General features: G+C 40.5%; 1 protein-coding gene across 1 annotated transcript in view; it reads right to left on the bottom strand.

Annotated features, from left to right (window-relative positions):
• Positions 1 to 8311: 8311 nt before the first annotated feature.
• Positions 8312 to 13476, bottom strand: part of unc5a (unc-5 netrin receptor A) — a gene marked incomplete at its 5' end in the record, with an annotated part of 423634 nt that continues 418469 nt past the window's right edge. Inside the window, 2 exons of the mRNA XM_084040981.1 lie at positions 8312 to 8733; positions 12414 to 12592. Of these exons, the coding sequence (XP_083897107.1) occupies positions 8568 to 8733; positions 12414 to 12592 (345 nt within the window). The 3' untranslated portion in view covers positions 8312 to 8567. The remainder of the gene's footprint in view (positions 8734 to 12413; positions 12593 to 13476) is intronic.

The raw sequence follows: 13476 nt of genomic DNA, 5'->3' as shown, positions 1-13476 counted from the left end.
TTTTTTCCCCAAACGTCCGGTTACTTTGTCACTCTTAGTCTTTTTACACTGATTGTCGGGCAAACAATCTTAAGACTACAAGTTAGACACGCACAGGTTTCTGCACTGCATTGCAAACGTATAATATAACACTGATTTCATCTGTATCAAACTCTGTCCTGACTCTCTCGGGTGCATGTTTACCTGCGCTGTGTTCTTCCCTCTCTCTCGTCTGGGCTGAAACACACAGCTGCTGCTACTCTGCGTTCCCGTGAGGAGGGAGGAGTGCAGTTCAGGAAGTGACCTCACGTAATTGTTATTGTTGGTTATCTGGGTTACATAAAAGTTCAGGTGGGTGTTTTTTTGTGTGCCATAAGCCCATAACCCCCAAACTTTACTGTCTGGAAACAGCGGGGAACAACACTGCTCCACCACCCCCACTGTACATCAGTACATCGATGAGTATTGGCTTAGGCTGGAGTCTGGACAAACCTGTGACCTTGCTTGCAGGGGTTGGAATTGAACCTGTGCCCCTGGTCGCCGTGTGGTATTTGCCAAAGACCACAGAGGTGTCCACCAACTATCCGCTACCCTACGGCACCTTCACACATTTATACATGTTTCTTTTAGTGCTTTTAAGTGTCGTTTCTGGATGTTAGTCTTCAAAACATTCTTCACAGTAAAGAAGCAGGAAGATTTTAACCCACGGCCTTTGGATCATGTAGGCAGAGTCTTAACACAGTGACCTACCATGCTGCCTGCTCCATATTTGTTTCCCTCCTGATTTAACTAACACCAAACAACGATAAAAACAAAATATATCAAGATATGCAGTTGAATTTTTTCAACTGCATATTTGTTTTATTTGTTTTAAATGTATATGTGTATATATATATATATATATATATATATATATATATATATATATATATATATATATATATATATATATATATATATATATATATATATGGTTGTTTGTTGTGCTATTGCTTGTCTGCATGTTTATGGAGCAGTTTTGAGCACAATGGAAACAGGCCTCTGGCTTTTTTCTGATGAATCCATTTGACTTCCAATGAGTAACAAGTTCAATAGCTCACTGTGCAAAGACACTACATGATCCAAGGTCCTGGGTTCAAAACCAACCTGATCTACATTTTGACATTTCTTTGACAATTTCTTAATACTTTTGAAACGCAATACGTTTTAAACACAAATCTTTCTTATGGGCCATGAGTACAGTATGTGTACTTAACCTTTCCTTTTTTCCCTTTAAAAAAAAAATAACTTATGTCTTTCACTCCACTACATGTCACCATACTTCTTGTTTCGTTGCAGTTTTCCTTGTGCGCTAAGTGTTGTCTCCGCCAGGCCGAAGGTGTGGCCTAGACTATGTTTTGGCCCGTCTTTTTTTTTTGCAAAACATTTTTTTTATATTACTCCTACAGATTTTGTCCAAACATCAGACAAATCGATATACATCTCTATAGTCATGCCTGTCCGATTTGCCATATTTCATCCTGACATAATCAATTAAGGTATTAAACAGAGAAGACAGAGAACATAAATTATGATACTGACCATGATGACACATGCGTAGTTTGCACTTGAGCCATGTTGCACTTTTAGGTAGTTTACATTTTTTATATAGATTGTATTATTTATTTATTGAAGAAGCTTAGTTTTGAACACAGATCACATTTAACACTGAGTTTCTAACATCTCAACTCTTGAGACAGTGTCTGCTGGTTGGTTGAATTTCAATAAATTCCATGTACTTTTTACTTTGTAATTGGTGTTGCTGACAAATAAAGTTGAACCTTAATGACACTGACATGATACTGACATGTTTCGTTGTACCTCGGTATGATGACAATACATTCTGATTGTGATTCTGATATTACTGACCATGATACTGACCATGATACTAACCATGATACTGACCATGATACTGACCATGATACCGACCATGATACTGACCATGATACCGACCATGATACTGACCATGATACTGACATGATAATGACCATGATACTGACCATGATACTGACATGATACTGACCCTGATACTGACCCTGATACTATCATGATACTGACCATGATACTGACATGATACTGTCATGATACTGTCATGATACTGTCATGATACTACCATGATACTGACCATGATACTAACCATGATACTGGTTCTGACCATAATACTGATACTGACCATGATACTGGTACTGAGTTCAAATCCAGCCAATGTTATTCTACTCTTCATTCTGAAGCATCCATATCAAAAACAGACCCACAGCGCTATAAAAGGCGAAATGTAGGGCAGATGTTTTTCCTTGGCCTCTAGTGTGCGTGCAAAGTTTCACGCAGATCGGTGCAGTTATAGTTAAAAACGCAAATCGGCCTGTTATAGCGCCACCATGAGGCTGATTGTAAAATTTTCAAGTGGCATTTCTTCCTCGGCCTAGTGGGAATGTGCGTGTGAAATGATTTGAGGCATTTTGTTCAAAACGGACCAATCCTGCAAACTTTGGAAGCCAACCTTAGCCAATCAGAATGGAATATGGAAAATCGGACAGATCTGTGTTGATCACATGACTATAGAGATACTGTGTACTGATTTGCGTGTTGTTTGGATAAAATCTGTAGGAGTAATATAAAGAAATGGGTTTTGCACAAATCGGCCTCCTGGTGGCGCTATAACAGGCCCATGTGAAAAAATTGGGGCAGAGGTTCTGCTTTGGCATCCAGGGAGTGTGTGTGCACAGTTTCGCTGCGATCAAGCCAACGGTGCCGGAGATTAGCTGTAAACAGAATGACAGAATGACACACGGACGGAAGGACGAAAACAAACCGATATTTACTCGTGACCCATAAAATTGGGTCCATGACCCAAACATGGATCCCGACCCACTGTTTGGGAACCAGTGCTCTACATGATCCCAGGTAGTTTCGCTGTTTTAGCCCTGCTGGTGTCAGAAATAATTTATCTCAGTGCAAGCGGATGGGTTTTTGACAAATTTTAGACTTGATTTTCTTACCTTAATAATCCTTACCTTACCTTCATAAACAAACAAATACTATATGCTTCCAGTCGCTAGTTTAAAGTCTCCTTTCAATCATCATGATATGCGTTTTGGTAAATTATTGTCCCATTTATTTTAAAATTTATGATAAAGTAGGCTATGCTCTAGGAGGGGCGGGATAATTTCATTGACAAGCTACACAACCAATAGTATTTATTCCCCGCTCCGCTCTTGATTGACAAGCTACCCAAGCAATAATGGTCTGGTTGCATTCTGCAGGATATGACACGATATGACGCGATATTGAAAGATGGCGGATTTGAAATTCCTGAACAATCGGCTTCATTTACGGTCTGTGGAAACCAATGGTGTGGCTTAGTCCATTCTTTTTATACAGTCTATGGTTCGAACATCCAGACATCTTCTGGAGTTGAACCTTTTGGTAGATAGTGTGAAGCAGAAGGTCACAGGTTTAATTCCCGGTCCCGGCAATGCGTCAAGGTATCCCTGAGCAAAGCGATCAACCGAGATGAAATAGGTTCAAGTATATGCCTTTTATTATTATTATCGTCATAATAATCATCATCAGATAAGGGCTCAGATGATGTTCACTTAATATTTAACATACTACTTATTAACCATTAGGGTAACATTAACAATTAAAATATAATATAACTTAAGCATTAACATAATGGTTAATAAACATCTAGTAATAGTATTAATTTTTTATGAATTCTAAAATATACAGTAATAGTGAAAGTAAAGAGCAAGTCCTTCATTTAACAATATATAATTTATTTACAACAATTTCAGGTTGAATTACTATACATACCTTTCTGAAATATCATAGATAGATATATACATAAGGCCAAGTAAATACTTGAAAGCACTTAGAAACGAATTTCCAAAATTCTACCCACAAATCCATATCATTGTCCAAAAAAGTACAGAAAATCTCCTTTTGCAGAAGTTTTTCCTTTGCCACAAAAGTTTTGACAACAATTTACGTCGACAATAAGGAACACAAAAAGGTTTAAAAAAAGAAAAGAAAAAAAAAAAAGAAAGGGGGAAAAAAAGGAATTATACAATTGCATAAGCGCTGTGGCATGTTTATAAGTACAGCATTTTTGACTTGCAGAAAGGCAAGGAACATTGACTCAAGGAACTAAATAGAAAACCACTCACAGGTACAGAAGTGTTGTTCTCAGTTTAAAAAGAAAATTGAATTCAGTCACGAACGATGACAGGTAGGCACACACACACACACACACACACACACACACACACACACACACACACACACACACACACACACACACACACACACACACACACACACACACACACACCCCTTGACACTGAATAGTAATGAATTACACTTAAAATAAAAAAGGTACAGTTGTGAAACATAACAGGATTATTTCTCATCACCATGGGACGAACTTTTAAAATCCTTTAATAAATCATGTAAGTGAAGTTATTTCTATACAGAGCTTTCAGGCAGGGAGGGACTCAGTCATAAATTATGATGCTGTTAGACACCCCCGATCTACACATAATCTGAGCGAATGCCCCCCGGTGGCTGGTGATGTGCAGTACAGCTAATTTACGCTGTGCCGTACGACGCTGTCGCGTTACCGGAAATAGCCGATCTACAAGCTCCACCACGCAAGATCTGCTGTTTTCGTGTGTGAGACACCGTCGTACGACAAAAATATAAATCAGGAAAACTTCAAAAGACGTTAATCTGACCAACTGTCAACGGCTCGTCTAAAACGTGCCTGGTTAACAAATGTCTCCTGTCAGTGTCGCAGAACTCACATGTCTTTCCTCGCCCCGATTTAGCTCCCCACACGGATTCAGCGTAGTTACAATTTCCACCTTTTGTGTTTAAATGCTTACAGTTATATAGAAATAAGTCAGGTAGCCATAATGCAGCGAAAAGGACAAACAGAACATATGTATAGAAACTTCTTGAAAAACAGTCTCTAAACCCTTAACACTGCAAAAAAGTCTTCACTGCTAGAATCGCCAAACAACAGTATTATATTATAGGCAAAACACGTCACGGTTTAGACTTGACAAATGTTGCGCCAGTTAAGTGTCTTCTTCTTCTTTTTTTGGCTTCATATTAAAATATAATTTACATTTCTTTACAAAGTGATAAAATAATCTTTGACATATATTACTGCTTGAACAGATAGCATGAAATTGCGTCAGAGACAACAGCGAGAATGCGATAAAGAAATGGTTTCGTTTTTTTTTTTATATATATCTGCAATATAGGGGAGACGCACACGTGTGACGGTACATACAGTACCATACTAGTTAAAACACGGTTAAAACGATGAAATGATGCCGACGTATACAATATGAAGACGGTGTGGCCTCACATGGTGTTCATAAAACTTTGGTTACCAATTCTGCTGATATACAGTATGTAAAGTGACAGCACACAGCGAGTATAGAAAAGTTATTTACATATTTCATTTGACGATTTATTTCTACATGAAAAATGTAAGATTCTTTTTTTTAAGGTGGTGTTGCCATATTATCTAAAAAGGGTTTGATCAAAAGGTGTCGAGATGAGGAGAAACTGGCCAAAAAAAACTGTAATTGTCATGGCATCTCTCCAACAAATCATATTGGTCTGTCTTATTGTTGGTCTGGGAACTGCCTGCTTAATGAAGTGAAGCGAAGAAGCAACGGAGCGATGAAAATTACAGGCGCTGTGATGCCATGAAAAGACAAATAAGAACACATTTTCAAATAAACAAGCGGTCAAAATTGAAGAAAGGCAGATGCACACCTAAAACGCTGACGACAGGTGCGCAGAACAAACGGAGAGTTCAAATGCACCACGAGAAAAAAAATCTTAATCACAGAACAACGTTTCGGCCCTTAGATGAAGGTCTAAGGAACAAAACGTCATTCTGTAATAACGTTTTTGCCAGTTCTAGACAGTGTGCACCATCTTTCTCATTGTGCAAATAAAGGAAGGGAAAATAAACAGAATAAAAAAAAAAGACCAATAAATTTTTTTTTCACACATTGAGACCATAAGGGAAAACCAGACATAGATGTACATTCCAAATAGCTGACAATCGTAAAGACCTGCTCCTGTTTGTATTTCAAGGGTCACGTCATGGGGCTTTAGCTGTTTTATTGAAAGGGGCTTTCAGGGAGGGGGCTTTCTCGGCAGCTTTTATCAGACACCTCTGCATGCAACCCTGAGGCAGAAGGAGAGAGTAGAGACTATATGGCTAATTTGGGATTACTCTGAACTTTTGACACCGCTGTAAAGCGATCTGCTCTACTAAAAAGATAAAGTGATGTTAGGAGGCTGAGCTGACAGCTCCATTAATAAACCATGACTGAGTAATAAATTAATGCAAAGCGGCTAAATATTGAGAGCTGATAGTTACAGTTTATGCTTTGTTGCATGAATCCCGCTATGACATTATTCGCTGTCTTGGCAAAAAAAACAACAACAAAAACAACAGCAACTTTCCAAGCATTTTCGTTAGGCATATGACATTATGAAAAAGAAAGACGTTCCTACTACTTTCACGGAGAGAGAAAAAGAAGGCTTATCATAGGCATGAAAGACGCGTGACCTAACGTGGTCTATATGCCACGGCGCAAATGAGGAATTCCCACCAACAATGGCTTATGAATTATGAAGCAAGGCTGCATAACTATCCTTTGACTGTGAGTAATTTGGTGAAGATAATTTGTTGTTGTCAGATTTTCTGTGGGGCAGTCTTCCTGCATTATTCATGCTGAAGAGAATAAAATATCCCATATATACTTCCCTTTGGCTGTGCTTGGTCTTTAACACACTTTCTCTCTCTCCCACGGTAGTAATCTAATAAGGTTGGCAATGCCATTTTGGAAATGAGTTTTCAAGACATTCACTACGGCGTATATGTCGTGTCTCTGTTGGGGTGGAAACCTCGTATCTCCATAACGCAACGTTTTATGTTTCTACTTCGTCTTAGCAAAAGAATGCAGATCTACAAGATCCCAAAGCGTCGCATTGAGACACATTGTGAGCTCGTCGATCTGCTATTTTTTGCTACTTTTGAAAATGCTTGAACATTTTTGAAAGAGTGGTCAAGTGTGTTTGTGGGTTTTTATAAATATTGGACCAATGAAAAGTAAGACAACAAGTGCTTGTGACTAAATAATAACTTTACATTGGATCCATTGGAACACACGTTCTTGTTTCCATTTCGCTGAAAAAAGTTACGGTTTTGGACATACAAGTTTTCCACCCGACAGTGACGATGTACAGTATGCCTCTAGAATGCCCATCAGCCCTCCTTCAGAAGCTGTGTAAATCGTTAGAGAACCCACTGCGATGAAGCATTGGCTAATATAAGATTCGAAATAAACTGGATAGATCAAAGTCACCGGGCTTCAAATATAAATGGCTTTTGAAATGTGACTTCAGTGAAGATATTACTCACACTTTCCCTCAGAAGTTCAACGAACCCAAACCCCCTCCGTATCGATTTTGAAAAACAAGAAAAGCTGCTGGAGCGTCTCACAGAATGGAGATGTTACATTCACAGTTGTGATACCGGCTTGACTTAAAACAGGCAAACAAGACGCCACTGAGGCATGTTGCGGGGTTTTGACACAAAATCTATCTGCAACCTATTAGTCCATGATTTGCTACAGCTTTTCCCTGTCTTGTTCAGAGATAGATGATGATAACGTATAGCGTATGTGTGTGCGGAACACCTATATATAATGCCACTGGGTTTGGGGAGTGACGTGACGTTCACAGACCCTGATGACCTTGTCGTAACTGTATTCAATGTCAAAAAATAATGTTATTCAGTGAAACAGCCAATTGCATAAATACCCTCTAGTCTTTTACCTGAAAAGGCTAGCACAGCGCTACCGTTTCTTGTAAATGTGGACAAAAATGGCAACGTTAGCTTTTGTCGCATCTCTTATTTTTAAAATTCTCAATGTATTTCTCTTTAACGATGGCCATTAAAAGTAGCACTGTTTTTGCATATTGCTCCTTATTGGATATAAGGACATAGAGTACTGTACTGTACAGTATGGCCTGTCTATACAAAATGCTTCATGTGACTTTAAGTCTCAAGTAAAACCAAGGGTTTAGACTACTTTAATCTCTCATTGCTCCAAAAAAAGAAAAAGAAAAGAAAAAAAAGAGGTAAAAAAAATAAAGAAAAAAAGATAATCTTTTTCTTTTGGCTGAACATAAAGGGCCGACTTCAGATCAGCGGAACTGTGTTTGCTTTTATGAACTTGTGTCCAAAAACTCCTCCCTCATCCATTCATTCTGCCACATTAAGCTCTTTTTTTTTGTTAAAGATATCTTCCTTTTACAGGGGGAAAGAGAAACCTGAACCTACGTTAATTCTTTTCATTGAATCTATCCTCTAATGTCAGGGAGAAGGGCAGACGAACAAACGAGCTCTTCTTTTCTTCCCCGCCTCGCAGTTACCGTCGTCGTCATTGCGTACCGTATTGTACTGCACGGTACTGTACTTTGCTCTGCACCAGTCTCTCTCCCTCTCCGGGTTAGCACTCGCCGTCGGACACCAGGAATATCATGGCTTCCTGCTTGCCGATGTCTGCCATGACGGTGGCCAGCTGGTTGATGTTCCCGCTGTGGAAGTGTTGTGCTTCCCACAGGTCCAGAATCACAGAGGTGGGGCTCGCTTTGGATGCAAAGAAACTCATGTGTCTGTGGGAGGGGAGAGGAGAGGAGAGGAGAGGAGAGGAGAGGAGAGGAGAGGAGAGGAGAGGAGAGGAGGGGAGAGGAGGGAAGGGAAGGATTGAGAAAGACACAGAAAGGTCAATGAGAGTGAATAACAACGTTTTTTCAAAGGATGCCATGTACACATTACATTTTCTCTCTAAACCCACGCAAAGCTTCAGTGACACTCTTTCATCTGTTATTTCTTTGAAATACTGTATGTTGTGAGTCGTTCAAAGCCAATTCTTCATAGCGCACTTTACAGTATCGTGGCATGCCTTGATATATATGTCAAAGTGCTGTTAAAGATAGAAGACACAACACTAACAAAAGGCTAATAATCCTTTAGACTTTGCTCAATGAAGACCTTCAAGATATACCATCAAATAGTCGATCTCATGCAATTTTCATTAGAAGGGTCACTTACAGTGCCTAAGCTTCCTTCTTTTTCATTTGATGGTGACACAGGCCCTAAATCCCATTGTAAATCCTATGTGTCAGGTGGAAACCTTGTATGTCCAAAACTGTAACTTTTCAGGAAATAGGAAAAAAATAACCTGTGTTCCAATGGAAGTTAATACTTTTCATTGGTTCAATATTTGTAAATCCCACAAAATGTGCGAAATGACAAAATTACCCCTTTTCACTTTCAATAGCTAAAATAGGTCACAGCGCGTTGCAACTTTTGTGCTACACTGTTGTACGAAAAAGTAGGGCATTCATTTACGAAAAACAAACAAACATAACAGGTCGAAATATGGAGATACAAGGTTTCTGCCCGACAGCAACGATTATGCACTTTCACACTTGAGTCGGAAGCGACCTTTCCCATTTCAGGAGCAGGACCTTTAGGATCAAACCCAATCAATGACAACAAAGCAGTGGTCCGTCCCAGGCAGCCGCTGAACATTTGATGTGGACTCAGGGCTGATCCCTGAGGTATCTCCAGGAGGCTTGTTCGATTTAATGGCCTTTTTCTGTTCTCCAAATGTCTGGGGCTTTGACTGTTACTGTTATATAGACCGTTATGCGCATGTGACACAGAAAAAAAATAGCATGAACTCTTGGCACGAAGGTTGCGGGGTAGGTGTGCTGTGTGCAAACACACTCACGCATGTGTGTGTGTTTGTGTGTGTGCGTGAGTGCGTGCGTGTTTTTTTGTGGACTTGGGGGACAGGCTGTTTGTGTGTATGCGTGTGATGGGGAGTGTGGGGGTCGCACAGTCTTTCTATTTCACCTTGAGACAAGTTGGACAGAGTACACAGACAGACCCCTCCTAGGGCAGAGAAAGTCACTTAACAAAAAATCCATCGATTCACTTTACACTCTGCCTCGCCTTTTTGTGATGATGGCGATGATGATGAAGATGTATGGTTACTTTGCAGGGAGACAAGGAGGCAGAGAACTTTAATGTCTGTGTTGCTCTTTATTCCAAATGAATTTCATAGTACACACACCGCCTCCTTTCAATTGTCTCACGCTGTGCGATGCAGCGTAGGCGACAAAAGGGAAAGGGCTCGTTAGAAATATGCCTGTTCACGATCCTCTCTGTTATATCGTCGCTGTGGGGCAGAAACCTCTCATCTCTAAAACTTTGTGTTTTTTCGTAAATTTCTGCCCCACTTGATCATACTACAGCATCACACAAAAGCATCAAAAGCAGCAGATCCACAAAAACGTGGCGCAAAGCGACGCGCTTTGAGCTTGTTGATCTGCTACTTCGCATTTTTTTAATTTGAGGTTTCCACCCGACACAGACGATATCACATAAAAAGGATTCAGTGTGGACGCCAGCATGGTCAGCCCCTATCAGTCACATTACTGGGTGAAGCATTGGCTTAGTGTGTTGCAGTAGCAGCTATTTGCACAGCACCAGGGAGTAAAAATCAAATACAAGGTTCTTGGCATTTTAATTTTGTATTGATTGGTCACGTTTAGTCCCCCAGTCTGAATTCTGTACACATAATAAACACACAAGCACTGCATGACCAAATGTCACCGAGCTACTGCATTTCCAGTAAAACATGTTGTTAAGGACGATCGAGGCCCAAACAATGCCAGGGCGTTGTTTCCCTTATAGGGCGTAAATGAGAATCGATTACGTTTGGACAAAACACTGTTAATTGAAGCTGTACCGCATCAATTCAATTTAGAATTAATTGGGGTAAGTAAACTGATTGGACTAAACGAAGTGTACGTATTTGATTCCATTACCAGGAAGAAGTTAAATCGGAGTTTAATTGATCAATGTCTTGGCTCCTTCCTTTCGTGTAAAGGCAATCCGATGATAAAGTACAGTAACGGTGATAAACAACCTGTTTTTTAAGTAACAAGTATAAGCCAGGCACAGGCACATTACTCTTGATATCTTGTGGTCTAGTGCAGGCCAGTCAGCTTGCTAACTTTCCAGGTATAACCATTAAGCAGATTGTAGAACGGAAATGTGTTTCGTTGAGCTGCCGGCGCTCTTATGCCATACATTTCTATGGTAAAGACGCGCTAGTAGAGCCCCTCTTACTCTTCTCCGCGCCTCACATCTTAGCGTCTTTTGGTGGAATGCTAGAATGGTAAATAAAAATATTGAAAATAGTCTATCTACCAGGTGAGTCGCATTGTGACACATGTGAGCTTGTAGATCTGCTATTCTAAATTTTGCACAACACCGTTGTGCGGCTAAGTATATAATGTGCTTAAAAAGTGTTTAATCGATTATTTGATTAATCAAAAAAGTAATCGGTAGTACAATCGCTTAGTAAAGAATCGATAGTTGCAGTCCTGATTGGGATAGGAGTCGCAATCATCAATGTCACTTTGTTCGACGGACCAATCAAAATCGAGGAAGAGGCAGGACTGAAAACATCAACAAACACGGTAGAGGATAAACACATTCCTTTTCTGGCATCCACGTTTTATCCGTTATTCTATCCGTTATTTCGGCTACGCTATTTGTGCTAATAACGCAGATGATGTGACATTAAAACCTACCAACAATACTCGCTCGTGTGTGCTTCTGAAGCGCTCTAGGCATTCATACGTTTGATATTCAAAGAGCTCCGTCGTGGAAAAAAATAAAATCAAAATAAACGCTTTCTGTGGACACATCCGCTGTAAGCTGCTTATGTCTATCAGGGGGAAATTGAAGAAGGTCATGTGGTTTAGAAGGGGAATGACAGCTAGCTATCAGTCCACGTTAAACCTCTAGTGTTAGCTTTGTAAGATCCATGTGTGTATGACTGCACCTCGAATCCCTGATCCCACCGCTCTACTGCATGAGCATGATTATCCCCCCCCACCCCAACAATAATACAGTGATGCAAAAAATATTTTCTGTTGATTGTGTGTAATTAGTGGAATTTCCTTGCTGATCTGTGCAATCTAAGAAACACAACAAAAGTGGATAACAGAAGGTGCAGAGCTCTTCGGCGGGAGCGCGCCTGCCTGGCTGCACGTTTCGATGTTCTAAACCAGATAAGGACTGGAATTTCAATGCATTTCTGTGTCCCCGAACATCAAATTCTCCAGAGCAACCCTCCATTCCCGAGAGGAATGGGCAAAGAGATTCCACTGTATTTTTAGGGGGACCCATCCCACCCGTAATCTATCTTTTTTTCCAGCTGCGCTCAAGGGTAACAGATAAGGCGCAAGGATGTTGTACCGTAGCTATTTACCTCTCCAATTTAAGTCTTTGTGCAAGCATTCTCCAGTCGGCTCCGTTGGGACAGGGGGCATCCAGGCTGCTGCAGATCTTCTGCCGTATGAGGTATGGGATCTGAAAGGCGCTGGGCCCTGCCAAGGCCGTGGCATTACTGTCCATTAACACAAAGTCAGAGTCCACAGCTCGGGTGTCCTTTTGGGGGGGGAGAAAGGCATTAGGGCATGGGATAGGTCCATACATCAGTACTTCTGTACAGAAATCAATAGAACATCTTTTAGTTGGTCACAACTAAAAGACTGCTTCCCTGTCTGATGAGACTGGGATGCAAATAGCTGCTGCTGTATCCTGGATTAAAAGATTCAAGATGTTATTTGTTACATATACGAGGAGCCAAGAGTAAAAATATTTGGTTTTGGTTCAACAGTGTAGCAGCAATAACAACAATAACAAAATCAAAAATTAAGAATAACAAGAAGTAAGGTAAGAAATAGCTAGGGAAGTATGTACATCAGGGGTACCCACTAGAGGTCTTTGGGTAAAGCATGTAACCCGAAATACCCGGGTTCCGACCCGGGTTTGGTTCTTGCATGTCACGGTTCTATACGGGTCGGGTTCCAACAGCTCTCTGTACTGTCCTGGTCCGGAACTCAGATTTCTTACAATGGCCCGGGTCCATTCGGTTCCGGGTAATGTTTTCGCGGGTCCATTCGGGTATCGGTCCTTCATATTGGACTATAGGCCGGGTCCATTCGGTTCCGGGTAATTTTTTCACGGGTCCATTTGGGTACGGGGTCTTTATATTTGACCCGTGAAGACCTCTAGTGCCCACACGTTTTTGACTACTTTTAAAATGTCCAGCTCAACAAGATGGGTGTTTGCCTATACTATAGAAGCCATGAAGGGAGCCGACAGGCCCTCCTTGATGTCAATCACCTTCATTAAAGTGGCACATGCCAAGAAGAGGAGGAGTTTTGTGATTTTAGTTTATAAATATTTTTTTTTACATTTAAATCATTATTTTTTTTAGGTGCATGACATGTGGTCTACCTGCACAGCCTTTGTGATCTGCTGCTAGA

This window comes from Gymnoscopelus microlampas (genome assembly GCF_963454915.1).
Source record: "Gymnoscopelus microlampas genome assembly, chromosome: 18".
NCBI lineage: Eukaryota > Metazoa > Chordata > Actinopteri > Myctophiformes > Myctophidae > Gymnoscopelus > Gymnoscopelus microlampas.
Note: the sequence above shows the minus strand (reverse complement) of the source record. Positions and strands in the feature narration are given on the sequence as shown.